This window comes from Macrobrachium nipponense, chromosome 6 (genome assembly GCF_015104395.2).
Source record: "Macrobrachium nipponense isolate FS-2020 chromosome 6, ASM1510439v2, whole genome shotgun sequence".
NCBI classification, from domain to species: domain Eukaryota; kingdom Metazoa; phylum Arthropoda; class Malacostraca; order Decapoda; family Palaemonidae; genus Macrobrachium; species Macrobrachium nipponense.
Genome location: NC_061108.1, coordinates 78,551,347 through 78,578,442, shown reverse-complemented (window position 1 = coordinate 78,578,442; position 27,096 = coordinate 78,551,347). Strand labels below are relative to the sequence as shown.

At 44.7% G+C, this 27,096-nt stretch overlaps 1 protein-coding gene across 1 annotated transcript in view; it reads right to left on the bottom strand.

Moving 5' to 3' along the window:
• LOC135216703 (sperm-associated antigen 7 homolog) overlaps window positions 1-27,096 on the bottom strand; it is a 135,272-nt gene that overhangs the window by 33,252 nt on the left and 74,924 nt on the right. The window contains exon 4 of the mRNA XM_064252127.1: window positions 5,034-5,205. Coding sequence (XP_064108197.1) covers window positions 5,034-5,205 — 172 coding nt within the window. The remainder of the gene's footprint in view (window positions 1-5,033; window positions 5,206-27,096) is intronic.

Sequence of the window (27,096 nt, the reverse complement as noted above, 5' to 3'; positions counted from 1 at the left end):
CCTATCTGGACTGGGACCAAGCGTCAGCCTCCGAGACGGTCCCATTGTAACACTAGGCACATCACTTACCTCAACAGGTGACTCTAGATGCCCATGAATGGTCATACGTACATGAGATGGGGGGGAAACTCAAGCACTCGAGGTTGACGGAGAATCCCTTATAGTCGAATTCTTGGAAGCACCAGTTAGAGAGGCAGGCAAACACTCTGGCTGCAACAACTCCGTGCTCATTATCTTCGATCTCTTGACAGGCGCCTTCAGATCTTTATGGCGACGAATAGGCCTTGGAGAAGAAGGAGCACTGACATCATGTGCACGGGCAGGGGAGGTTGCAACACGCTCGCGATGTGCAAGGACAGAGGGGGGGTGGGGTGGTTGCAAGTTCGAGATTCGGCGGCGAAGCAACCCCTGCAGAAAACACACCACTAACACTGCCCGAAACCACAACACTCTCGGGAACACGTCCGCGTAGTTCCTCCCTCGACGGTGAAGGAAGGGCAAAGTCCTTAGCCTTCCAACACTTAATAAGCCGACAAGGCGTAGAGGGGGAAGAGGGAGAGGAAGACAGCACTAGCTTCTTAAGCGCACTCTTCTCAGAAGGCAGGGACGAAGCAACGCCTTTCCTACGAGTCCTCCCAACCGATAAGGCAGCCAACTTCATGTCCAATACAAAGTCTAGCCTCTGAAGCACTGCCTGGCATATGACCTCAGACTGATGTGCCAGAGAAGACTCCGAAGACAAGGAAGGGAGATGTTGCAAACTGAACGGCAGTGATGACGTCACGGCTAAGCGAGGCGGATCAGAGGAGGCGACTGGGAGATACGTCATCGATGAGTGACGTCACAAGCGGTGGTGACGTTACGGCTTCCCCTCTGTGCAAGGGGGAAAGAGACGCCACTGGTGGAGGAATACACAAAGATGGACCACGTGACGTCATCAACAGGGCTGACACCGCAATGTCACTCCGATACAAACAGACACTGGCGGAGCAATACAAGATGGCCGACTGCTCCTACCCACGAAGACGAGGCTGGGAGGAGGGGGGGATGGCCTGGCTGGAGCGGGAAGGGGGGTACTAGCCTCCACAAAATGCGCTAGCAACCCCTCTAAGGACGGGGTACCCCCTAGCCCAAGCGTCTTTCAAATCGCCACCATTTTCGACGCCTCCGACTCTGGAAGAGAAGAGTATGAAAAACCTCGCCCTTCTCGGGAACCAAAAAAACTCCCGAGGAAGAGGGGGCTACATTACAAAAATTACCCTGGCGACCTCCCGATACTTCCATCGACGAATCAATGGAAGAAAAGGAAGGAGATGCAGGGACAATGCTACTATGGGGGTTGACTACTGCGGAAGATGAAACATTGGGAATAGGAGCAAAGCCCTCCCGAGTACGAAGAGTGGAGACTCTCCAATGTTCCCTCTTACCATAAAACTTCCTCCACTGCTCCTTAGGCCATGCCCAGCATTCCGTACAAGGATTCGTAATTGTACAAAAATTCGAACGACACCTACTGCAACGTAATATGAGTTTCTTCTCTTCAGTAAATATAAAGGAGGGAAACAGAGCAGCCTTCCCTGGCTCCCTTCTGTCCGCTAAGCAGCAACCTTTTTTGCTCAGGATCTTCCTTGCTGAAGTAGATAGCACCATATTGGGTAGTTTAACTGTATCAAAGAATAAACTACTTAACTAGAAGGCAGAAGCAGAAGACGACGTTGCTGGGGTGAAGAATGATGAACAGCTCTTCAAAAAGAAACGAATGTAAGCATAAGCAGTTGAAGGTGAAGCCTCATCTGGATCTCGATTCTCTTCTTCTGCTGAAGCAAACTGGTGACATGGTAGCCTCTAGTGCTAGAGACAGTGGTAGGTTTGAGAAAAGCCTAAAATGACATCCAAATGTTTAAACTGCTGGTGCCAACAGGTGCCTGGGCTTTGATGGCGCTCAAAAGAAGCAGTACTCTCGACTACTGGGGGCTCACTAATCTCTGGGAGCTTGGTCGCTACTGGGGGCTAACGAACCTCCAGGCGCTTGCAGAGTACTGGGTGCTCTGGTGCCAATGGGTGCTCAATAGCCTAAGAACAGTCCTTAAGTCTTGTATCTAGTGCAATTGGGCGCTCAGAAGAACGAAACTTAACTGACAATCGTTACGACAATGTAGGGGACTCTGAGAACAAAAAGCCAGATGGGCTCTCAGACTAAATCTTTAGGAGTACAATCTCACTAAATGTTCTTTAGGAGTACAATCTATTGAAAAACTCTCTGGACAATCCCAGAAACTACATGAAGGTCTTGTTTCTTTGGTCTTCTTGGGAGGCACCTGAGGGGTGCTAGACATCCAATGCCGACCTTTTCAATGGTCGGTATTTGTCGCTAGAGTGTCACTAGCGCATCTGTTCAGAGCTTGAAGCTTCAGAACTAGCGGAAAGATGATTACTGGAAAAGGTGCCTTTCCACAAGTTATCTGTCGTCACCTGAGATTGCTACGGGACTACCTGGTAGACCCCTTGGATTCTCTTGAACTGCCATTATGTCCCCTCCCAAGGGGAATATGACATGGACTTTAGGTCTAGGATCTCTGGCAGGCAGAATAGGCTCCAATTCCACTACACCTCTATGATGAAGATGTTTTTACAGTGGCTGTCTGTCGAGGTCTGGATTAGAGACTTGACTGAGGGGCAACTACCCGGAGCCAAACCTTGACAGACACACAGCACCAGGATCCATAGCTCATTAAGTCTGGGTAGGCACACTTTATGGACTCCCTTTTCAATGGTTGTCCATAGAAATCAGCAGACAACAGGTTCAACTGAGGGGCAAACCCCTATGAACCCCATAGACTAACAGTATGCCTCCTCCCAGGTTTAGGGGAGTCTGACCAGGACTGGGTTACGAGATTCGATAGGGTCAGATAGCTACATCCTCCACTACACATCCAGTAAGATGCCTTCCCAATGGCTTTCTGTTGATACCTGGGACTGGCAAGAGGTTCGACTGAGGGAGCGACTACTTGTGTGTAACCCCATCAACCTCCCTTGGATTTCCAGTTTGCCTCCTCCCACATGCAGGGGAATTTGAGACTTTTCGTCTAGGAGAATCAAGGGATAAATAGCCATCTCCTCCACTGCATAACACTTCAATATCACAGGGTTAACATTGTTAACCCCAACACAAACTGGCAATGGTATGGGAAGGATGGAAAAAAAAAATTATAGGGTTAGTAGGAATGAGATAAAAAAGGGCATGTGCCTGGTTGTTCCCTTTGCTTGGTTCATGCACAGTCCTCCACAGGGATGATTCCCTCTGGCCAGTGCTTGTATGTTTCAAAATAAGGCGCTTCTTCTTATGTATTTTATAATTGTCCTTTAGTGTTTTCTCATCATCATTATAATCCTTCAGAAAAGGAGAGTCTTTAGTTGCTTTCTTCTTGTATAATCTTCACTTTAGGCAATATTAGATGCTGACCATGGGCGCTCATGGAAGCTTTTGGGCATCTTGGGCGATTATGGATGGTCCTAGGCGCTCATGGATGCTCTGGTGCTTATGGGCGGGTGTGCATATGGGCACTTTTGGTGCTCGGGTGCTTCAAGCACCTTGCTGCTCAGAGAGTGAGCTGTCACCCGATGGAAGATGGCACCAGTGTTGCCATCTTGTGGTTTTTGTCTAATAACATGGTCAAATAGAATATAATTTTAAAAATTTAATCCTTAAGTAAAAAAAAGTTTAAAGATGTATCAAAGTTTGTCAAGTCAAAACAAATATCCATCTCCTACTGATAGTCAACTTTAACCATAACAGAGGTAAATTATTCGGATGCAATTGTAGTGGCAACACTGAAGTGTAGTCAAGGCAGCAACGCTGGATGGCACCAGTGTGCGCCATTGAGAACGAGTGGGCGTCATGCTGAAGTGAGCACTTCTGGTTTCTGAAAGAGAGGGACATTCACAATCTCCACATCAAATTATGTGTGCCCTCCTTATACAGGAGATATGAGAAAACATCTCAGAAAAGTCTTCAAAAAGTACAGCCAAAGCAAGTACTAATCCCACAGCAATTACTACTGGGACCAATTCTTGGCCAATGATAACATTTTCCATATGCACCATTCTCTCTTACTACTTTCTGCTCTTACACTTTAATTCTCTGCAAAGAGAAAATTAGTCTTTAATTCTTCAACTAATGAAAAAATAGGCAAAATTTGCCTAGCTTTAAGCCTAAAAGAATGACAAAACATTCAAAAATTACTTTGGAACAAAAAAAACAGCTTGTGAGTGCTTATACTCTGAAAACACCATTCGAGAATTTAATACTAAGTAGAAACTCTAAACCGAAGGTTTATAAATAATGAGGCTACTGCCATCACCGTTGTTTACCAGATGATGGCAGGAACAAACTGAGCTTGTTGTTCACAGTCGTTCTTATTCTCCTACTAGTAGGCGGAAGTCGTCACCTACACAATAGGTTGTGTTACCTGGAAAATTTTGAATTCAAGCTGCCGTATAAGTGGAACTTATAGCTATGTAATTACTGAGTAAGTTACTTAATTCAAATTCTTTAAATAAATGACCATAATCACACCAACTGTCAGTAATCCTAACCTTTACAACTTCAAAGACTGATGATAAAGACCAATCAATCAGCCACTCTTAATTATGTCTACTATAGTGTAAGAGAAAAACAATATAATAAGAAAAATAAATGCATAAAATTAAAATAACCCCAGAAATATGGGTCACAAAAGCAAATTATATCCAATGACTAAAGCAGCATACAATGATTTTGACTACTGCTGGAAACTCTGGGTACATATGTGCAATGGCAGTACCAGCTGTCTGCAAGTCTTTTTTTTTTTTTTTTTTAAACAGGGGGTGATGTGTCTAGGACTACTTGTAAAACATAATAAAAAGCAAATTATAAGTAATGGGTTAGTGGTGAAACAGCTCCATTGGGAAATGGAAAAATAATCTATCACTTATTTCTTATCCAGTTACCTACATTATATTCTCTAAACTTAAAAAGCTATGTTAATACTAACCAGTCTTGCTTCTTCTTTAAATTTTTCAGGATCCCATTCTTCACCATTTTTATATGCTTCTAACTCCTCTTCTGTTAATGGATACTCTTTCTTGAAGACCATCACATGGCGATCAACATCCTCCACACCAAAAACATATGTAGTGAGTCCAGCAACATCTGCAACATCTCTCCTAAAATTAAAACATACTGTTAAATATACAAATTCAGCAATTTATTTTGGCACAAAATTATACAAATACAGTAATCCTTCAATTATCCATATTGCCATTATCTGGAACTCAACATCATCTGACATACCCGGACCATCGATCAAGGCCCCAAAGATATATAAATTTCAAAAAATTTGTAAAAACTACCCTCCGATGGTTAGTAATGCTGTGCATCTCAAGAAATGTTAGTAACACTGCTGATGTTCGGACTAACTGGGGAAGGTAGGGGAAGACCTCAAGAAGTTTCAAAGGTGGGGGGGTGAATCGGATGGCTTGGCAGTTAGGTTGAAATGTTGGTAACATTGCCGATGTTCGGACTAACTGGGGAAGGTGGGGGAAGACCTCAAGAATTTCAAAGGGGTGGGGGGTGGAAGTCAAAGGTGGGGGGTGGATCGGATGGCTTGGCAGTTAGGTTGAAATGTTGGTAATATTGTTGATGTTCGGACTAACTGGGGAAGGTGGGGGAAGACCTCGAGAAGTTTGAAAGGTGGGGGGTGGATCGGATGGCTTGGCAGTTAGGTTGGGTAAAGGAAAGCTCAGAGATGTTGTTTTGGAAGATGGGTGGAGCTGGGGAGTAGTTTCTATGGTTGGGAGGGGGTAGGGATGCAGTTGGATAGATGAAGTGGGCTAGGTAGACTTCGACTTGCTAAAGCTTGTTTGGTTTCACATTATGAGGTTTATGAAATAGTAAACGTTCTGAGGTTTATGAAATAGTAATTCACATTTTGTTAAAAGATATGTACATTACTGAGATACAGTTTAGAGAGAGAGAAGAGAGAGAGAGAGAGAGAGAGAGAGAGAGAGAGAGAGAGAGAGAGAGAGAGAGAGAGAGAGAGAGAGAGAGAGCAATAACCGATGTATGTTTACATAGAAGCCGAAGTACAGTAACAGACACACACGCCTTCACTTTTTATTTATAATTTATGCTAAAGCATTCTCATTAATATTTTTACTTATTATCTCTATTTTTAATCTTTTAAACTAAATGATAAACACAATAACATGCAGAGAGAGAGAGAGAGAGAGAGAGAACAATAACTGAGGTATGCTTCCATTGAAGCCGAAGTACAGTAGCACACATACTCCTTCACTTATTATTTATATTTTATGCTACAGTAATCTTATTTATATTTTTACTTATTTTCTCATTTTTTATTCTTTCAAACCAAAAGATAGATGCAATAAAGTGCAGAGAGAGAGAGAGAGAGAGAGAGAGAGAGAGAGAGAGAGAGAGAGAGAGAGAGAGAGAGAGAGAGAGAGAGAGAGAGAGAGAGAGCTAGCTGAGATGAAATAAGTGATAAAATATTCCGTTGAGTACTAGTATGATGTATGATAATCATACTTAATAAGTATCAACTAAACTTGTAATGGAGTATGTTACATTAAATCGGGCAAAGAAAAAAAAAGGCAATACGTTTGTATGCACTTATCCCATGGCAAGGGTAAACTTACTATAGCCTGTTTGGAGTTCTCTTGCCTACGTATAATTAACATTTTAAATATTTTTACAGTGATTAGAGATGAAATATCAACAGTGATAAAATACTCTCTTGTAATGAAGCATGGTACATTAAATCCAGCACCAAGAACATACACAGACAGAGGTAGAGGGAAATTTCAAGTGTTAGCTTTTGCGACAGCCATTGGCTCAAAAGCTTGAAGTCACTTAACATGCAATGAAATGTCCCACTGTTTACTGCTTGTTACAGTTTAGGAGTGAATTGCAGAAGGTGTATGGTTGGAGAAGCACTATGTCACTGTTGTTTCTTTTATTTTTAATGGCTGATAGACATAGTATCATAAACATATCATATGCCAATTGGTTACATACCTAAGCATCAGTGCAATTGGTAGCAAAGATCATTTTCCCTAAACTGATTTAGAGAGGATTGCATTTGATATGCATGGTTGTAGAGCACATGGCATTCTCATCAGTGCCTGCAACATTGTACGTTATGCTTGTGTTGTGTGTCCTGCTGCTGATGGTATCTATAGGCAGTTCCCAGTTATCGGCGGGGCTTCCATTCTCGGGGATGTGCCAATATGCGAAAACTGCCATTAACCGAAACTCAGCAATTTATGGCGCCAAGTTATGGTGCATTTGAATTTAGGGTAGCTCTAAGTAATTGCTGCGTGTTGGGTATTTTCTTGGAAATTGCCTTTTTCTATAGTATTTTGGTTCTTTATTAAGAATTTACTTTTATTTTTTGCCAGTCGGCTGTAATTAACCTCCAATGGTGAAATACATTTGACCCCCCAATCCCTAGTAGCTTTCGTATTCATGGGAATGTTCCTTGCACTCCGTGCGGAGTTATTGCTTAGAATTTCCAAGTTTAGCATACCTGTGCCGATCATCTGCTATGGCTTCTTGGTAGGGAAGGTTGACCCAGAGCTTTCCCTTGCTCATTTTATCATTTTGGAGGCACAATAGAAAGTCTGCACATTCAATGATTCACAATTATCCAAGCTCCTCAGATCTGGTTTGTGAGGTCCAAGGACACTTGTGCATGACCATCTTGTGCGTTATACCAAACCTGAACCTTCCAGCTTGTTAGTAAGGTCTGCTTATGCCTGTCTATCTAGAACTAGCATCAGTTCTAGTAACTAGCTCTGTTGCCAGATCTAGGCAAAAAGACCATTGTACATCATCTACACTTGGACTCTTGTTAAATTCCCAGCCCTTACAGTTATCAACATTCTACACCACAGTCTGTAGAGAAGTCACCATGGGGATTTGTTAGGACCTTCAGAATTCCAGGGGGCTGAGTTGGATAGGCATTCTCAGGATATTGTAGCACAATAGACTTTGTAAATATGATCATGCTGCTTTTCACCATCATCATGGTTTTATTAAAAAGTCACAAGATTCAACTTCATTGCTGCACAGGGTTCAACATTCATTTCCCAGTCTGGATTATTGGACAATTTTAAAGATTGGCAAACCATAGGAAAATTAATAAATAAAAACCATCAAACTGTTTCCAGCTTACCATCCAGGATTGCCCAAATACCTGGCCCTGGTGGTAGAGTTGAGAGTCATGCTAAAATAACAAACCTTTGAAGTCATCAACACCACCTTTCAAAGTTTTAACAGTTGGATATTCCTGATGGAGAAGGCAACAGCAGGCAGGAAACCAGTTATGAATCTGTCGATGAAGTGTATGTGTTTAATGTTGTAAAAGGATGAGTTTTCTGTAATGTGCTGTGTTCATAACTCTTGGGAACATTTGGCGTGTCGCCGCCATTATTGCTGTTGTTGTTGTTGGCTTGGAGCTGTAGAAAGCCTGAGCAGCGGGTGACTTAAGGAATAAAAGATGTGCTCACAAACTTAAGTAGTTTAATCTCAGCCTTGTTTAGGTTTGAAATCCCACTTTATATTGGCTTCCATTTGAGAAGTTTACATCTTTCTGTAGGTGTGTATTTCCAAATACCTCTTCTACATCGGCAATGAGATTGTTACCAGTTCAAGGCCTTTGGAACTGCCCTTCAGATATTAATGGAGGTCTTCATCTTTGTGTCAGCTTGATGCTGTTAATATGGAGTATGCCCCTTCTTTTATCACACTAATCCATTAATCCTGGTGTCCCCTGAGACATTGCTGTGTTCAGGATTAAGACCAACTCACTCTTTGCCACAATCTAGAAATTGCAATAAACTGGAAGAAATTGGATCTCTAGCACAATTAGCAGGCTAGCACTTCAGTATGATGATAGATGCAGTAGCAGTAAAAGTATACCATGCTGATTTACAGGTAAATATGATTATGAAGGCATCAGTGCAGTTCTTGTCTTGACAGGAACAACCTGCTTGGCCTTGACACGGTATTTGGACACTTCCCTTTCGTGGTGAAGCACAGGAATTTCATGCCTAAAAGGTATCTCATGCCAGAAGTCCTCTAAACATCATGAGAGAGAGATGGTGTAACCTGGGGGTTGGATAAAAAATATAATCTTGTGGAAATCCCCTTATCTATACAAACCTGAGGTCCTTTACAGCGAAGCTGGAAAATGGCTACTAAACTTTTTGAACAAGGTGGTTAGGCAGTAACTACCATCCTGCCAGGACCTAAGCATTCTAGTTTGCCTTTTGGCCCAAGTTTCAGATTGAGGGGTGGCATGAACTGGGCTTAATGCGTATAAGACCTCAGATTTGCATGGTTAGGGAAAACACAATTTACTTTAAAAAGAATACATTTTTATAATAAAATGAAGTTTTGTATACTTACCAAGTTATTACATATAGCTAATTATTCCCCCACTCGGCAGCAAAAATTCATATTTTGCGTGAAGCCTTCGAAAGCTCAGTGTAGGTATAAGATGACGCCCACTAACAGCAAGAGTACTGGTAATGACTTGGCCGACCACCTCATTCTGTTTTATGTCCAATGTCCATCAGAGGGGAGGAGGATGGGCTCTGATCATGTAATTACTTTGTAAGTAGTATATAAAAAACTTCATTTTATTATAAAAATGTCATTTTTGTATAAATGATTTGCCAAGTAATTACACAGCATATTCCCTATTGAAGGAAGTGGAAAATGGCCATACATATTCTACTCCAAAACCTTAAGTGATGCAATGAATCTGAAATAGAAAAATTGGCTGCACTGAAAAAACAATGCTGTTGCTTCCTATTAGTTAAGGGAGCCACTGCAGGCAGATACTGCTTGTGGTTGGTGCTCATCTTAACTCATAGTGGCGTGGCTGTATAGCTCAGGGTTGCCTCGTACTTGGTGGACTCTTTGCTGCAAGGGTAGTACTCTGCTGGCTAGCAAAGCATGAAGAGGAATCTCTGAAGTCCTTAGTTTTCACAGAAAAGAAGGCAACACATTCTCCAGGAACTGAGTGAGCTATTCCAACAAAAAGCACATGTAGGTTGAAGGACAAAATGTACTGGACAAAAGAAAAAGGTGGATACTTGTCAACAGTCAAAGAAACAAGACATTACTCTGATGCCCTTAGCTTTCATTGAAGTCAGAAAACTTGTCTTGATATGCCTCAAGAGAAAATCTATTCGGTATGAGGGCAAGCCCCTTGAGTTCTCTCTCTTCTTCTTCATAGCTAAGAATGTCCATTAATCCTAAGAGGAAAAGCACGGGTCCAGGGATAGGATGGTTCCTGGTTTTGGTTAAAAATACAATAGTATGTTTTAGCAAAAGCCAGAGGCTATCAAGATCAGGTGTCAGTGATTTAACATTTGAGTTAAGCGTAGTTCAAAATCCCTTACTGATCGAGTCCGAATGATTGTATCACTTCTGGCTTTCATTCTGACAAGCTTCCCATTTATATAAGCTTATTCGGGCAAAAATTAACAGTATTTTGGAAGAATTTAAAGAGAGGATGTCTTGAGAAAAGACAGGTTGTGAAAGAATTCTTGGAGGTTCATCAGCAACCAACAAAAGATTCGGGAACCATAATCATGGGTCCGAACAGGGGTAGGGGGGTCGTCTTAACATGAGATGAGTCTCCAATCAGTACTTCCTTGGCCATGATGGAGGGCAGAAAAAACATGGCGGTTGAAGTTGGGGTGATAGTTGCATGGCGTAGTTGCCCAAGTATGAGGGACTGGGGACTAAAGGATAAGAAAAACTAGAGTTCCTTGAGGGGGCAAACAGGATTAAGCCAGCCTGCCGCAAGGGTCCACAGATCCTGTCAGATCAAGGGAAGCAGGGCCCACCCCATTTCTGCCAGAACTAAAAGTTCCAAAAGAATCGAGAATAATCAACTATAATATCTCTTGCTTTGTGGAGAGAGAGAGAGAGAGAGAGAGAGAGAGAGAGAGAGAGAGAGAGACGAGAGAGAGAGAGAGAGAGAGAGAGAGAGAGAGAGAGAGAGAGAGAGAGAGAGGGGAGGGGTTCTTTCTAAAGTACTGTAAATCCAAAATGGGCAATGGTCTTGCCTAGAGAAACTACTGCAGTCCAGGTGCAGGGTTGAGAAGTACTACTGAAGAATCAAGTGAAAAAGTTCTTATTTCTCTGACATAGAAAGAAAGGTTCTGTCTTTGTGGCACACATCCCAGAAACTTCCTAGCTCCCCAAAGGAATACCTCAACCTAGAAAGGCTTTAAGGAGAATTCTACGTCTGGGCAAGGAGATAAAGGGACTTCCTTCCAACTTCTATGATAGGGCAGCCATTAATATAGATATGATTTTAATCCGAGGCTTTAGAAGAAAGAGCAGAGGGGACTGCCTTTCAAGAAAGTCTGGGCATTGAAGACAAAAGCAAGAGGGGCATGGATTCTCCTGAAGACCTGAAGAAATATAAAAAAGGGCAAAGCACCGATCTTCTCTCAGAACCTGTCTCATAAGACGTAACTGACTCCATCCTAAATTCTGTCTTCTGTACGAAGATAAGTGGAGTATCGCGGTCCTGAGAACTCGTGGACATGCCTGCGGACTTGAAGACAACTGATCCTGACTTGACTTTTTTAATATTTCTGAAGGGACTCAACTACACCTAGTACAAGCCAAAGACTAAGAGGAACAATATGTGATGGAAAATAAAAAACTGGCAAGCTGAAAGGAAGCTTGAGAGTTCATAAAAGCTACAGAGTTCTAGGCACTGCTTGGCATTCAGTGTCAGGAGTCTAGAACTACAAAAATAAAGTTGAGCTCTGTTGAACAAGCGCTGAACGTCTTAAAAAACGGCACAGAACATCTGAGTTATCGGTGCTGAGCGCCTGAGAATCAGTGCACTAACTAGTGGGTTGACATCAGGAACTAGAAGATAGATAGACGAAAGATAGGATTCTGACATGGAGGCAAAACTCAGTGAAGACCAAGAGGAAGGACAACAAGAGGAGCTTGCCTTGCTCTCTTCCCAACTTTTAAAACAAAACTCGTATTCCTGGAGATACGAACTAAGCTGGAAGTGTGTCACCAAATAAATGACAGCTGGTGCAAAACTAACAGATGTACGTTTCGGGCTCTGAGACACCACTTGGTGCTCGGACAACATATCCAAAGACAGAAAATAAGAAAACGCCATAGGTGCCTCTTGACTTCACAGAAGCCCGAAACATCTGAGAAAACAATGCTGAGCACCTGAGAATCAACACTGAACACTAAAAAATCGGTGCCAAACATCTGGGAATCAATGCCAAGTGCTTGAGAATCGGCGTCAAATGTCCGAGAATCAATGCCGAGTGCCCAAGACTTGGCGCCAAACACCCTAGAGGAGTTGCTTGGACTAGAGGTCATAAACGCCAGACCATCAAGATGCCTATTCAATGCCAGTCTGCCGAAACCTGGCAAAAACTGTAGGTTCAACCAAGAGGGTAACTATCGAGGGCAACCCCCTTGGACTCCCTTTGGCTGCCAGAATGTCTTCACCCTGGTGTGGAGGAGCAGGACTGTGACTTTATGTCTAGGAGATCCGGGGGGCCAGTTAGCCACCTCATCTACCAAACATCCAGTAAGACGCCTTTCCAGTGGGTGTCTGTTTATATCTGGGACCGGCAACAGGCTTGACTGAGGGGGGGTGACTACCAATATATAAACCCCTGACCTCCCTCAGACCTCCAGCATGTCTTCTTGATGCGGGGAAGCAGGACAGAGACCTTTGTATAGGAGCATTGAGGGACGAGTAACCATCTCCTCCACTATACAACACTTTACTAAACAAGATTATGTAATATCTATTAACCAAAAACACGAAACTGGCAAAGCGAGGGAGCCAGGCACAGGAGCAATAGAATGGGTGGGGCTAGTAGCAGAAGAAAATTAGCGCCAAGAACCAAGCGCTGGTGACGAGAGAGTGTAGCTGATGCTGGGAGGCGGGAGGGGTCAGGAGGGGGTGAGAAGGCAGGCAGTTGCTGCTCTCTGACGGTCGCTTCTGTGCACACGGTGTAGAAGCTGGTGTCAATAGCACCTACTGCCAGGCAATCTGGTGTCATGCTGGGGTCATGTTATCTACTCTTGAGATGTTCCAATAAAAATAAATAAGACCGATGGTCAGAACTCAGAACTCAGCCGTTGAGAATGTTACCTCTTCTTAAAATCCTCACAGTCAAAGCACTATTCTCTTCTAACTACATTCTAGCCCTTACACTTCAGTCCTCTGTAAAAAAAAGTGTGATGGGTAGCTTAAGCCCAGAAAACCAAGAAAACTAATCATGAATTGCAAGAGCCTTGGCCTGACAACATAACATACAAGAATTACATTCAAGGCAATTACAGGCAGTCCCCGCGTTACGATGAAAATCGTAAGCCGGAACATCGTCAAAAAACCTAAGAAAAATGATATTGTAATGATACAATAAAGTTTGTTCATACTTACCTGGCAGATATATATATAGCACTCATCCTTTCCTTTAGTGCTATATATATATCTGACAGGTAAGTTTCATGAACAAACCTTACTTTTAATGCTTTGGGTGCATTGAAAACTATGTAAACTGCATTCTTATTGCATTTTTCATTAAAAAAACCCTTCAAATATTGATTATTTTGCATTTTTGGTGTCATATTTCTTCTGCCAGATCAGCTTTGCAGGCATCGTAACCCTGGAAATAATATCCGATGAATATAATTGAAAAGCGCTTTAACCTCGGAACGTCGTGAGCCGAACCCGTCGTAACCCGAGGACTGCCTGTATTTACCATCGGTTAGTTGGTAGCTTATGCACGGTGAACATATCATGAATGCGAAAAGATTGGCCTGAAAAACTAGTATGTTCTGGCATAATAATAATAAAAGTAACATTCATAATAAAATAAACGTAAAATTCAAAATTTGCATTCATGGCAAGTATTTACCATCTGCTAACTAGTTGCCTGTATGCGGTAAACACAGTGAATGCATAGTTTGGCCTCAAAGACTGTCTTATGTTCTGGCCTAATATTAATAGTGGTATAACATTCAAGAGCTAGTAACCTATACTACTCGGTAAACACATTGTGAAAGCAAATAGTTTTGGCCTAAAAGACTGTCTTACATACATCCTGGCCTAAAAACAATGTTATATAATTCAAGAATTACATTTAAGGGGGCCGGCCGGCTAATGCCATTTTTTAAGAAGAGGGGACTTTGATATTTATACCACTTAATAAGGTAACTAGGGACATCTCCAAACCGCATATGATTTTTGCCTCTGACCTTCGGTTTTGTGATGCCAGGGCGATTTATCCCAAAAATAACCATTTTTCAAATTCTATCTCCTCTCTTGATATTTAACATTAAGAACTGGGATTACTACCATATATAGACCTGATGTAGACCTCCAATCAAATGAGGAATTTTTTTCTAAAAGTCATTTTTTTGCTATATATGAATTTTTCATTATGGTAAAAAAAAGGGATTTTGACGTAAGGAAAAATCTATTTCTGGGCGATTGGTTCGTGTCGCCAGCGAAATATCCTTTAATCCATTATTTCTAAGGTAAATGTACTAACACATACCAGAGAATAAATAAAATAAAGAAAAGGTCAGTACTACTGACTCGCTCACCCTCCAAGAGGGTGTCGGTATGAACACTATGGCGAGTGAGACCACTACCACGAACCACTTGCCAATAGAAATCTCCCACTACAAAACCCCCACTAGAGGGGAGCCGACCCACAGAGTGGGCAGCAACTACTACTACTCCATCCCATGCTGCCGACTGCTGCGCCTCTGGTGGCCATCCTTTTCAGTTAGCGCACCGCGTATACACGTGCCCTTTTTTGCTCTGTGTTTTTTGTGCCCCTATCTTGGATTTACTAATTATGGAGCGTGCAGCCATCGCAGCAGCTAAGTTAAGTAATCAGTTGTTATTCCTATTGGGTTTTTTCCGGCCTTGAGTCAGTATTTGCGTTTTTTAGGGATAAATACGGGCTCTTGGTCGGAAGCATGGCAGCATGGTTCCTGCCTCGTGGCGGGTTCGTTCTTGGTCTTCCATACCTAGAACCTTCCCTTATTTCCTTACGCTCTATTGTTAGTTATCTATTTTATGTTAGGGGTCCAGCCTACTGGGTTTATGTCATGCATGCATGTCTTCTTTACCTTGCGTAGGCATCTTCCATCCAGACCCTAGCCACAGCTCTTAGTATCGGCCCCGGCTAGCTTTGAGTGGTAGACTTTCTTTCGGGTTAGTCGTACACTCCTGGATTTTTTCTCCTACTGATTTATTTTTCTTACTTTACGTTAAGTTATTTTTTGGGTTATTTTATATGTTAGGTTAGCCTACGGCGTCTGGCTTTCACGTAGCCTAGGTTCTGTATTGCCTTGGTATCCACCATTATTGCTTCCGCTCTTCAGTTCGTTGCTTCTGTATAGCATCTCACTGATTAGTTGGTTGTTGCTTTAACCTAGGCTATGTTGTTTCATTGTATTTCGCACATTACCGCTCCGTGGTCACTATGTGATCACGGAGCAGCCAGCGCCTGTCCAGTCACCTTACCCTCCTCCCGCTCTTCCATAGGGCCGGGGGGGGGGGGGGGGGGGGGGGGGGGGGGTCTGTCCTCGCTCGCTCCACATACCCGTGCCTGCCTCCCTCTCTCCCTAGGCGGAGGGAGTAGGGGGGTGGGGGGGGCTGGACAGACCCAGGACTGGACCTGACCGTTCTCGGGCTTCACGACACGCTCGGATGACTAAGGGGGGGGGGACTGGCCTTCCCCCCTCCGTCGTTACTCCGTCGCTCCGTTGCTAGCTCGAGTCTGTTCGCCCCTCTCGCTCTTTCCCGGCTTACTGGTGCTCTTTAACTTACCGGAGCTCCGGCATCCACGTGGAAAGGTGCTAGTTCACCCTTGCGGGCGGACTGCAGGCGTACAGTTGGTCTTTCCTAACCACCCCGTCTCGCTGATATCGCGACACGAACACCGCCGCGCACCGATTTATTCCGGTACGTTCTAGGGCTTTAGGTTTAAGCGTTTAGTATTTAATTTAAACTATAGTAAGTTTAATTTAAGCTACCTTAAGCCAAATCCCTCCGTTACCTATGTTATCACACCGGATCTCTCCGGGGTTCTAGCCTATTCAGGCGGTAAGGGAGGGGTTATGCCCAAAATTTTTTCGCGCTCCGGCATGCAGCGGAGTTCTTTTAGCCTCTAGCCTGTAAGTGATATCTTTTACGATGCTCATGTATCTTTTCACTTACAGAACCACCAACTGTGAGCATCCAGGATGCAATGCCATGCTCCAGGACCCCTGTGGGCATGAAGTCTGCAGATCCCATGCTCATGCGCGACTCCGCACAGGGAATCTACAAGTCTGGTTCCACGAGACCTGCACGATTTGCTACGATCTGGTGAGCCAGCTCTTGGACGGGGTAAGTATTCCCAACTCTGTTCGCTAATCCATACAAGGTTATAGTTCTTAAGTTTAATTTTATCTCTTATTTTAAACTTAAGCTTGTTTTATATGGGATCCCGCATCCCCTATGTTTTTAGACTAAGCCTATTACTTAAGTTTTAATCTTAAAACTAACGAATACCCTCTCTTCCAGGCTCCCGCCGTTAGAGACACGCCCCCTGGCCCTTTCAACCCTGAGGCTTGGGTCGGCGGTTTTGGCAAGAACGCCGCCAAGGGACAGCCCTACATTCTGGAGAAGAGGTTGGCTGTCCTAATCTTCCCCAGGCGGCAAGTCACGGGTTACGTCGACCCGGCAGAGGCAGCCCCGACTATGGCGGCGATTCAGCAACAGCTTGCCGCTTCGTTGAGTGAACCAGGCCAAGATATCTCGTCGGAAGTCGCGACACTTGATCTTAATATTGAACCAATGGTAGGTGTTGACGACCTGTTGGTCGAGGTAGGTACGTTGGACGCCCAAGGGCTTCCCTTGGGCGCCACTGGGTCTTCTACTCCTGCTAACTCTTCAGCTTCCTTCCAAGGCTTTACAGGAGCTGAGCTCCTTTATACTTCTCCTGATGCTTCCGTAAGACCTAAGGTCAAGGGACAGACGGTTGTGAAAACCCTAAGCAAGACGTCGTCGTTGTCCAAAAAGACTTCGTCGGCGTCAACATCTCGCAAGTCTCCGGCTACGAACCCCGGAGCAGAGAGGTCTAGAGCTTCTGGGTCCGGCTCCAAATCCTCAAGGAGCAGGTCTTCCAAGGAGAGAACCACATACTCCGGCGGAGTCAGCCGTTTCTCCTCTCCCCTTGGTACCTGTTCAGAGTTACCCAACCACCTCCGCAGCAGCTCCGGCTTTGGATCCCAATTCTGGTCTGTTGCAACACATGGGGGATTTTGTCGGTTCTCTCAAAAACAGTATGGAGCAGATGTTCTCCCGGTTGTCCGACAGGATCACCTCCCAGGATAACATCATCGCCGAACTTAGCCAGGCTCCTCTAGCTACTCCCCCACCTTTCGGCACAGGTATGGCTCAGCTTCCACCTCATGACTCTCTGCCTCCGTTCTACTATGAATAACACCCCTGGAGGGTGGTCCGTCATACGCCCCCTTCCAGGACGGGCTTATTTCAATTCCGGAGTGTGGTACTCGAAGGATTGAGGACTTCGAGTTCTACCCGGAGGGTCTACAGCCACCGTTCACTGGCTACGCCAGACTCATTGACGCAGCCATGACTAGAGATGGCAAGGTCCCTAAAGAGACAGTCCTCTACTCACGTGACCAGGCTCAAAGAGAATGGCTCAGGTGTTTAGAGGACATGGATTGTTCAAACACGAAGATTCAACCTTTTAAGAGTCCCTTCACCATTTTCACAATGGAAGAGGGAACTCCGCTTCCCTTCCTTACCAAAATAGCTACGGTCAAAAAAATTTATAAAAAAAGACAGAAAAAAAATTGGAAAACAAGGACTTGATTTGATTGTTCTATAATGTCTTTCTGACTTATATACCAAATTCCAATGTTAAAGCTTTAAAACTAGTGAGAAGATACATTTTGAAGGTCAATAAGTATGGTTTTGAGATACGGGCATTCAAAGTTTTCCTTCACATTTTTATAAAGACAATGTTAACTTTTAAACGCCGAAGCGGTATTTAAAAAATCGTCTTTCATATGCCGGCGGCGTTCGCGAGTGAGCGCCGAAGCGGAAATTTTTTTTTTTTTTTTTAAATCACAGCACGCTTAGTTTTCATGATTGAGAGTTCATTTTTAGCTCCTTTTTTTGTCATTGCCTGAAGTTTAGTGTGCAACCATCAGAAATGAAAAAAAAAAGGGATTTTGACGTAAGGAAAAACCTAGTTTCTGGGCGATTGGCTCGTTGTCGCCAGCGAAATATCCTTTAATCTATTATTTCTAGGGTAAATGTACTAACACATACCAGATAATAAATAATAAATAAAGAAAGAAAAAGGTCAGTATAACTGATCGCTCACCCCTCCAAGAGGGTGTCGGTATGAACACTATGGCGAGTGAGACCACTACCACGAGCCAAATGCCAAAAGAATTCTCCCACTACAAAATCCCTCCAAGAGGAGAGCCGACCCACAGAGTGGCAGACAAGTACTACTACTACTACTCCATCCCATGCTGCCGACTGCTGCGCCTCTGGTGGGCCCATCCTGAAGTTAGCAGGACAATTCTTGGGCGAAGGGATGGGTAGGGCGGGATTTCGCTGGCGACACGAGCCAATCGCCCAGAAATAGATTTTTCCTTACGTCAAAATCCCTTTTCTGGGCTCAGCTCGTGTCGCTGCGCGAAATCGTACCAGAGAAATAGCACAAGATTGTAAACAAAATCAATAAAATAAATAGGTCTCAAAATAAAAGATAAAATAAAAGTAAAAGAATATAATTGCTAATAAGGATACATATACACAGTGATACAAAAAAGGGATTTTTGACGTAAGGAAAAATCTATTTCTGGGCGATTGGCTCGAGTCGCCAGCGAAATAAAATCCTTTAATCTATTATTTCTAGGGTAATGTACTAAACCACATACCAGAGAATAAATAAAATAAAGAAAAGGTCAGTATAACTGACTCGCTCACCCTCCAGGAGGGTGTCGGTATGAACACTAGGCGAGTGAGACCACAACCACGAGCCAAATGCCAATAGAAATCTCCCACTACCAAATCCCTCCAAGAGGAGAGCCGACCCACAGAGTGAGCAGCTCGTACTACTACTACTCCCATCCCATGCTGTCGACTGCTGCGCCTCTGGTGGCCATCCTGAAGTTAGCAGACAATCTTGGGCGAAACGATGGGTAGGGTGGGATTTCGCTGGCGACACGAGCAATCGCCCAGAAATAGATTTTTCCTTACGTCAAAATCCCTTTTCTGGGCTCAGCTCGTGCGCTGCGCGAAATCGTACCAGAGAAATAGCACAAGATTGTAAACAAAAGTAATAAATTAAAATAATCATAGGTCTCAAATAAAATAAAGTAAATATAAAAAAGAATATAATTGCTAAAAAAGATACAAATACACCAGTGATACAAAACTAAAATATGGCTTAAAAATTCGCCCTTAAGTTCTAAACATGTTTTTTCTTAAGCAACAAGGTAATTTACCATATGTAACAAAGAGGTAAAATTTGGTCTTACATGTAACAAAATGGTATCTGTGTAAAGGCATGTATCAAAAATATAATAGCAATTAAACTATCAAATGAACAAATTAACCAACAATGATAATATATAAGGAATGTATATGACTTAATATACAAAACCCGTAACCATTATAAATGAGATGTATCCCCTAGCATAAAAATAAGGGGGTAACATCCATAGATCAATAGCATAATCATCTGTGAGTGTCCCTAGCCAAAGTAAGGGGCATCCCCCACTACATTATCAAAAAAAGCAGCTAAGGGCACAAGGTGAATTTAAATAAATGACACGGTAGGAATAGACGAACTGTTGGGTGAAGCAGGTAGAAAGGAGGACTGAATCTTCTACTACAAATTAACTAGAGTCAGGGGAAACTATGTTTCCCGCTGCTACTGCTGAAAATTTCAGAGCTTCCAAGGACGTTAAGGTCAATGGCCGTATTGAACACTGTCGGCGATTTCCATCCGGTATACTTTTTCAACTCATCGAAGTTTCATGTGTTTGGAAATATTAATTGAGGTGGCTACTGCTCTGACATCATGTGCTTTTGGGAAAGAGTCAGGATTGGCTTGTTTAATAAAGTACAGGATTTGTTGCCTGATGCCTTTAATGGATAAAGTTCCACCTTTTTCCCTCTTAAAGAGGGGCCCCGATGAAGATGAGGAGGTCCTGGATAGAAACGGCGTAAGGTTGAAACTGGACAAAGGGATACATCTTGTGGAAGAGGTAATACTTTCCAAGGTTCCCACCTCATCAAAGGATCTTCATTTTTTGCCAAAAAGCTACGTTCCGGAGAAAGTAGGACTTCCCCTGTGGGAAGGAATTGAATATGATCCGGATCTGGATAAAGCCGACAGTTCTGAAATTCTTGCTCCTGAAGCCAGGCTTAATAAAAATAGGGTTTTCCTTAGGAGCATCATAAACGAGCATGTGTCATTATCGGTTTCGGAAGCCAGTTTTAGAACACGTTTAAGAACCATGAAACTGACGTAGGCCTGCACCAGAAGGCCTAAGTCTAGCACATGCCTTAGGAATAGACGAGAAGTAGGTATCCGTCAAGTCTATGTTAAATCCAAATTGAAATATCTTTTTCAGGCTGACTTGTTTGTCGTAATCGTGCTTAGCTGCTAAGCCTTTTTCAAATAAGGATCTGAAGAAGGATATAGCTGAATTAACTGTCATGATTCTGATATCTGACTCATCTCAGGAAGGTTGCTAACTTTTGACAGCAGCATCATACTGCCTCAAAGTTGAATCCCTTTTTATCGGATTCCAAGAAGAGATATTCTGAGGGTCAATATTCGCATCTCTTTTTGCCGCAAACTTCATGAAAACCATAAAGTTAGGGTTTTGAGAATCCCTGAGGAAGCGAACACAGTCTTCGTTTGTACTGACTGGGAGAGCTTGGGACTGGGGATCCGAAGGGGACGAGGCCCAGTTCCAAAATCAGGGGGTACCAATTGCTCTTCGGCCAGTCTGGGGCTACTAGAGCCACTTGACCCTTGAAATGTCCTGATTGTCCAATACTTTCATAAGGAGATTCACTGGAGGGAAGACGTAAATTTCCCACCCCCAGTTGTTCCAGTCTAGAGCTAGGGCGTCCGTGGCGTAAGCCAGAGGGTCCAGGTTGGGGGCTACAGAAACACGTAGTTTGTGGTTCGCTTGGGATGCGAAGAGATCCACCTGAAGCCCTGGGACTCTTTGAAGGATCCATTGGAACGAACTGTCGTCTAGTGACCATTCTGACTCTAGGGGTACTGATCGGGATAGGGCGTCTGCTATGACGTTTCTGACTCCAGCTATGTGGGTGGAGGAAAGATGCCCAACTGAATTTGTCTGCCAGGGAGAAGATGGCTATCATGACGTGATTTAGATGACGTGACTTGGAGCTCCTCTGTTTATGCAATGGTACTACCACTGCGCTGTCCAGGACTAGCTTTATGTGGGAGTACTTTGGGTGGGAGTAATCTTTTCAGAGTCAAGAATACTGCCATTGCCTCCAGTACGTTTATATGGAACTGACGGAACTGAGGTGACCAAATCCCTTGAACCTTTTGACTTGGGAGTACCCTCCCACAGCCGCTTAGAGCGTCTGTGTGGATGGTGATCCCTGGTGGAGGGAACTGAAGGGGTACTGACACTGATAGATTCTTGACTTTTGCCCACGGTCGAAGCCGATTCTTTAGAATCAGAGGCACTGAGGATAGCTTGTCCCTGGACTTGACATTTGCTCGTGAGCGCCAGATCCTGGTTAGGTCTTTCAGTTTGGCTTTCATCAAGATGTTCGTAACTGATGCAAACTGGAGAGAGCCGAGGATCCTTTCTTGAGCTCTCCTGGATGCTAGTTTGTGATTTAGAAATTGCTTGACTGACTTCGCTATTTTCTCTCCTTTTGGTAGATGGAATCGACAGAGTGTGTGAGGATAGATTCCATTGAATGCCAATAGCCACTGAAAGTTTGACTCTGGAGTGAGTCTCGACTTGGATTTGTTTATCTTGAATCCTAGATATTCTAGGAACTGGATCACTTTCAGTGTGGCCTTGTTGCATTCTTCGACTGATGGGGCCCAGATCAACCAATCGTCGAGATACGCCATACCATAATCCCTTGCGCTCTGAGCTGTTGCACTACTACTTCCGCTAGCTTCGTGAACACCCTGGGTGCCACGTTGAGCCCGAATGGAACTACCTTGAAGGAGAATGTCTGGTCTCCTATCTTGAATCCCAGATATGGACGGAAGTGGTCCTTGCATAGGGATATGATAGTAGGCGTCTGTAAGATCGATAGAGGTGGTGACGGCCCCACGGGGAAGTAAGGTCCGCACCTGTGAGATCGTGAGCATCTTGAACTTGTCGCAGCGGATGGCTAAGTTTTTAAGCGGGAAACGATCTAAGATTACCCTTCTTTTGTTTGAGCCTTCTTTGGCACGCTGAACAAGCGACCTTGAAATTTTAACCTCTTGACTTTGGCTATAGCTCCTTTCTGAAGGAGGTCCTCTGCGTACTCTGTCAATTCTTTGGAAGGAAGTGACGGAAAGGTCTGGCTGGAGGTGGGTTCGTCAAACCAGCTCCACCCAGCCCTTTTGACACTATGCTCTGAGCCCACTGGCTGAAGTTCCACCGGTGGCGAAAGTGAAACAGCCTCCCTCCTACCTGAAGTTCTTCATTGGTTCTGGTAACCACCTCGGCCTCCTCTGAAGTGCTTTCCCCTATTGAAGGGGCCTCCCGATCCTCTCCCCCGAAAGGACCGCTTACCTCTGCCTCCCTTGCCCAGCGGTCATACTTCTGAGAAGCTTGACTCTCGAAGGCTTGATTGTAAGCTGGAGAGATGGCGTATGAGGTGGAGGGTTGAGGCTGAGGGGATATCACATAAATAGGTTGTGATTGACCTTTAGACGTGGAGGGTTGGGCTGTCTGCACTAACGGCACTGCTGGAACTTGCTGAGGGAAGCGCGGTTGCTTCTTTTGGTAAGGTTGGAAACGTCTGGGTTTCCTTTGTCCCTTACCTTTAGGTGTCAGGTCTTGCCTCCTCCTAGCCGTAAGACCCCAACGGTCTTTAAGGCTCTGGTTCAACCTTGTAGCCTCTGCTGTACTTCCTTAACCATAGCCTCTGGGAAGAGATCTGCGCCCCAGATGTTAGAAGAGAGTAACCTATTCGGTCATGTCGAATGGTTGCCTCTAGCAGGACATGCTTCCTACAATTCGTCCTAGCAGTTGGCAAACTCGAACATATCTGACTGCACCGTTTGAGTCAGGGCTTTGGTCATAAGCTTAAAAATTGGTTCTTTGAACCATAAGCCATGGTTGCTACCTCAGACATAGCCATCGCAGTTGATTGATCTGGCTAGTCGTGATTTTGAGTCAAATTCAGCCTGAATAAGACTATCTGGGAGCCTGGTAGACTTTTCACCAAAACTGCTCCAGCACAGTCAGGTTTGAGTTTGCCAGCTAAGAATGTATTTGGCAAGTCTTCCCACAATTCTCCGATTGAAGGGAGCAATGGAGATGTGGGATCTGCTTCTTTCAACTGAGGCATGGGTTCCCCCTTCTGAGCTGCTGAGATGGTCGCCCTTGCTATCTTGGTTAGGAACGGGAGCGGGGTACTCTCATCCATTGTGAAAATGGTAAAGGGACTTTTAAATGGTTGTACCTTGGTGTTCGAACAATCCATGTCCTCTAAACATCTGAGCCATTCTCGCTGAGCCTGGTCTCGAGAATAGAGGGACTGTCTCCTTTGGTACCCTATCGTCCCGAACCATAGCCGAGCGTGAGCCTTGCGTAGCCTATGAAAGGAGGCTGTAGGCCTTCCGGTAGAACTCGAAGTCCTCTATTCTTCGAGTTCCGAACTCCGGTATGGAGATGAGACCATCCTGGAAGGGGGTGGGCGTTATGACGCTACTCTCCAAGGATTGTTCATGGAGAAAGCGCGGGCAGCGAGTCATACGGGGGAAGCTGAGATCCACTAGTGTTGGAGGTTGAGGGAGAGGCTAGAGGGGCTTCTCTTAGGCAGGCTATAATAGAATCCTGAGAAGTGATCCTGTCGATAGGCGAGATATCATTTGTTCCATACTACTCTTAAGGGATACCCACTAGATCGCCCACCTGTTGCAACAGGCCAGCATTGGAGTCCAAAGCCGAGCTGCTGCGGAGGTGGAGGGTAGGCTCTGAATAGGAACCAAAGGTAGCGGAACTGGTGATACTGCCGGGGTGCGAGATCTCTCCTTGGGTTTACTTTTCGAGGACTTAGAGGGCCAGAGCTAGACCCTTTAGACCTGTCTGGGCGGGATTACGAGCCGGAGACTTACGCGAGGAAGAAGACGAGGACGTCTTCTTCGAAGACGATGAATTTAGTCCTTAGTCAAGGTCATTACTTTTAGACTTGATCTTAGGTCTAACCGAAGCCTCAGGAGGAGTATACAATTCATCAGCCGTAAAGCCTTGGAAGGATGGAGAGGTTGCAGGAGTAGAAGAGACAGACAGACCCAAGGGAGACCCTTGGGTACCTGCATTACTTACCTCGACCAACAGGTCGTCTATACCTACCATAGGTTCAACATTAATATCCAGGGTAGCGCATCCGTGGAGATATCCTGGTCTTGTTCAGTTTAAGGAGGCCGCCAGCTGTTGTTGGATGAAGGCAATAGACGGGTCCGCCTCTACCGGGTCGACGTACCCTGTCGCCTTGCCTCCGGAAAGATGAGCAATGCCAATCGCTTCTCAAGTATGTAGGGCTGACCCTTGGCGCGTTCTTGCCAAAACCTCCGACCCAGGCCGCAGGGTAGCCAGTGCTGTATCCCTTACTGCCGGAGCCTGTAAGAGAGGGCGTATTTTAGACTTAAGAATCACTTAAAACTAAAACTTAGAGTATAACTTAAACTAGATGCCTTAAGTTAATAAATGATGAAAACTTAAGTACTAAAAGAAGCGAAGCAGCTACTGGAGGTGGAATACTTACGCCTTCCAAAAGCTGGCTCACCAGATCGTAACATATGGTACACGTTTCATGGTACCAGACCTGGATGTCCCCGTGCGGAGTCGCGCATGGAGCATGGGACCGGCAAACTTCGTGTCCACAGGGGTCCTGAAGTGTAGCGGAACATCCCGGATGCTCACAGTTGGTGGCCTGTAAGTGGGAAGACACATGAGTATCTTAAAGGGATATCACTTACAGACTAAAGGGCAAAAGAACTCCGTTACATGCCGGAGCTCGGAAAAAATTTGGGCATAACCCCTCCCTGCATTGCCTGAATAGGCTATAATCCCGGAGAGATCCGGTAAAATATGAAAGGGAGGGGGGGGGATGGTTTAAGATACTTAAGATAAACTTAAAAATAACTTAAACCTAAGCACAAGCGAACCGGACTAGGTCCCAGTTAAGCGGAGTGTAGTAACTCAGCTAACGGTGAGGTTAGTAGAGACCTGCTGTATGCACGTCCAACTATGGTTTGGACATCTCCTTCCGCTGGATACCAGGACTACCGATAGGGAGGAGCTCTAGTAAGGAGGGAAGGGCGAGAGGACATACATGCTCGAGCTAACCCGGACAGCGACAAGGCAGTAACGGTGAGGGGGGGGAAGGCCAGGGCCCCCCCACAACGTACCACCCCGGCCCGGACCGAGAAGCGGAGAGGTCGGAACCAGTCTGGGTCTGTCCGACTCCCTAGCCCCTCCGGTGGAGGGAGAGGGGGAGGCAGGCTCGGGTAGTGAGGCGAGCAAGGACAGACCGACCCACCCCCGCCCGACTCTATGGGAGAGCGGGTATGGGGGAGAAGGGACTGGGCAGGCGTCTGGCTGACCCGTGATCACGCAGTGACCACGAGGCGGTAAACTGAGATACGGTAACCCAACCTAGGCCAACCAACTGATCAGAGAGAAGCTATCGGAAGCAACCTGAACTGAAAAGCGGTAGATATAGGCCCATAGGGCTAAAACCAACTGATCAGAGAGAAGCTATGTGGAAGCAACCGAACTGATCAGCGGTAGAATAGGCTCTGCGAGCCGGGACCTAGGCTAAGCCAGACGCCAAACTAACCTAATAATGACAAAATACATATAAATAAAATAAAAATGAAAGAAAGAAGGTAAAATAGCAGGAGAAAAAAATCCAGGAGTGTACGACTAACCCGAAGGCAAGTCTACACTCAAAGCTAGTCAGGGGCCGATACTAAGAACCTAGACTAGGGTCTGGATAGAAAAAGCCTACATAAGGTGATAAACATGCATGCATTACAACCTGAGTAGACCCTAAATAACGCGGATAATCAAAAATAGAGCGTAAATGAAAAGGGGATGTTCTAGGTATGGAAGACCAAGAACGAACCCATCACGCGGCAGGACCATGCCGCCATGCTTCCGACCCCGAGAACGTATTTATACCTAAAAAACGGCAAATACTGTCTCAGGGACGGAAAAAACCAACTAACCGTAAATACTGAGTACTTACTTAGCTGCTGCAATAGCTGCACGCATCCATTCGAAAATCCGAAGAAAGGGCACAAATACACAGAGAGAAAAATAGCACTTGTGACTCGTGCGAGCTAACTGAAAAGGATGGCCACCAGAGGCGCAGCAGTCGACAGCATGGGATGGAGTAGTAGTAGTACTAGCTGCTCACTCTGTGGGTCGGCTCCCCTCTTGGAGGGATTTTGGTAGTGGGAGATTTCTATTGGCATTTGGCTCGTGGTTGTGGTCTCACTCGCCTAGTGTTCATACCGACAACCCTCCTGGAGGGTGAGCGAGTCAGTTATACTGACCTTTTTCTTTATTTATTTATTCTCTGGTATGTGTTAGATACATTTACCCTAGAAATAATAGATTAAAGGATATTTCGCGCAGCGACACGAGCTGAGCCCAGAAAAGAAATATGCTTAAATTACACTTAATTCTAATAATATTTCTTAACTTAAGGTAATTTACATATATAC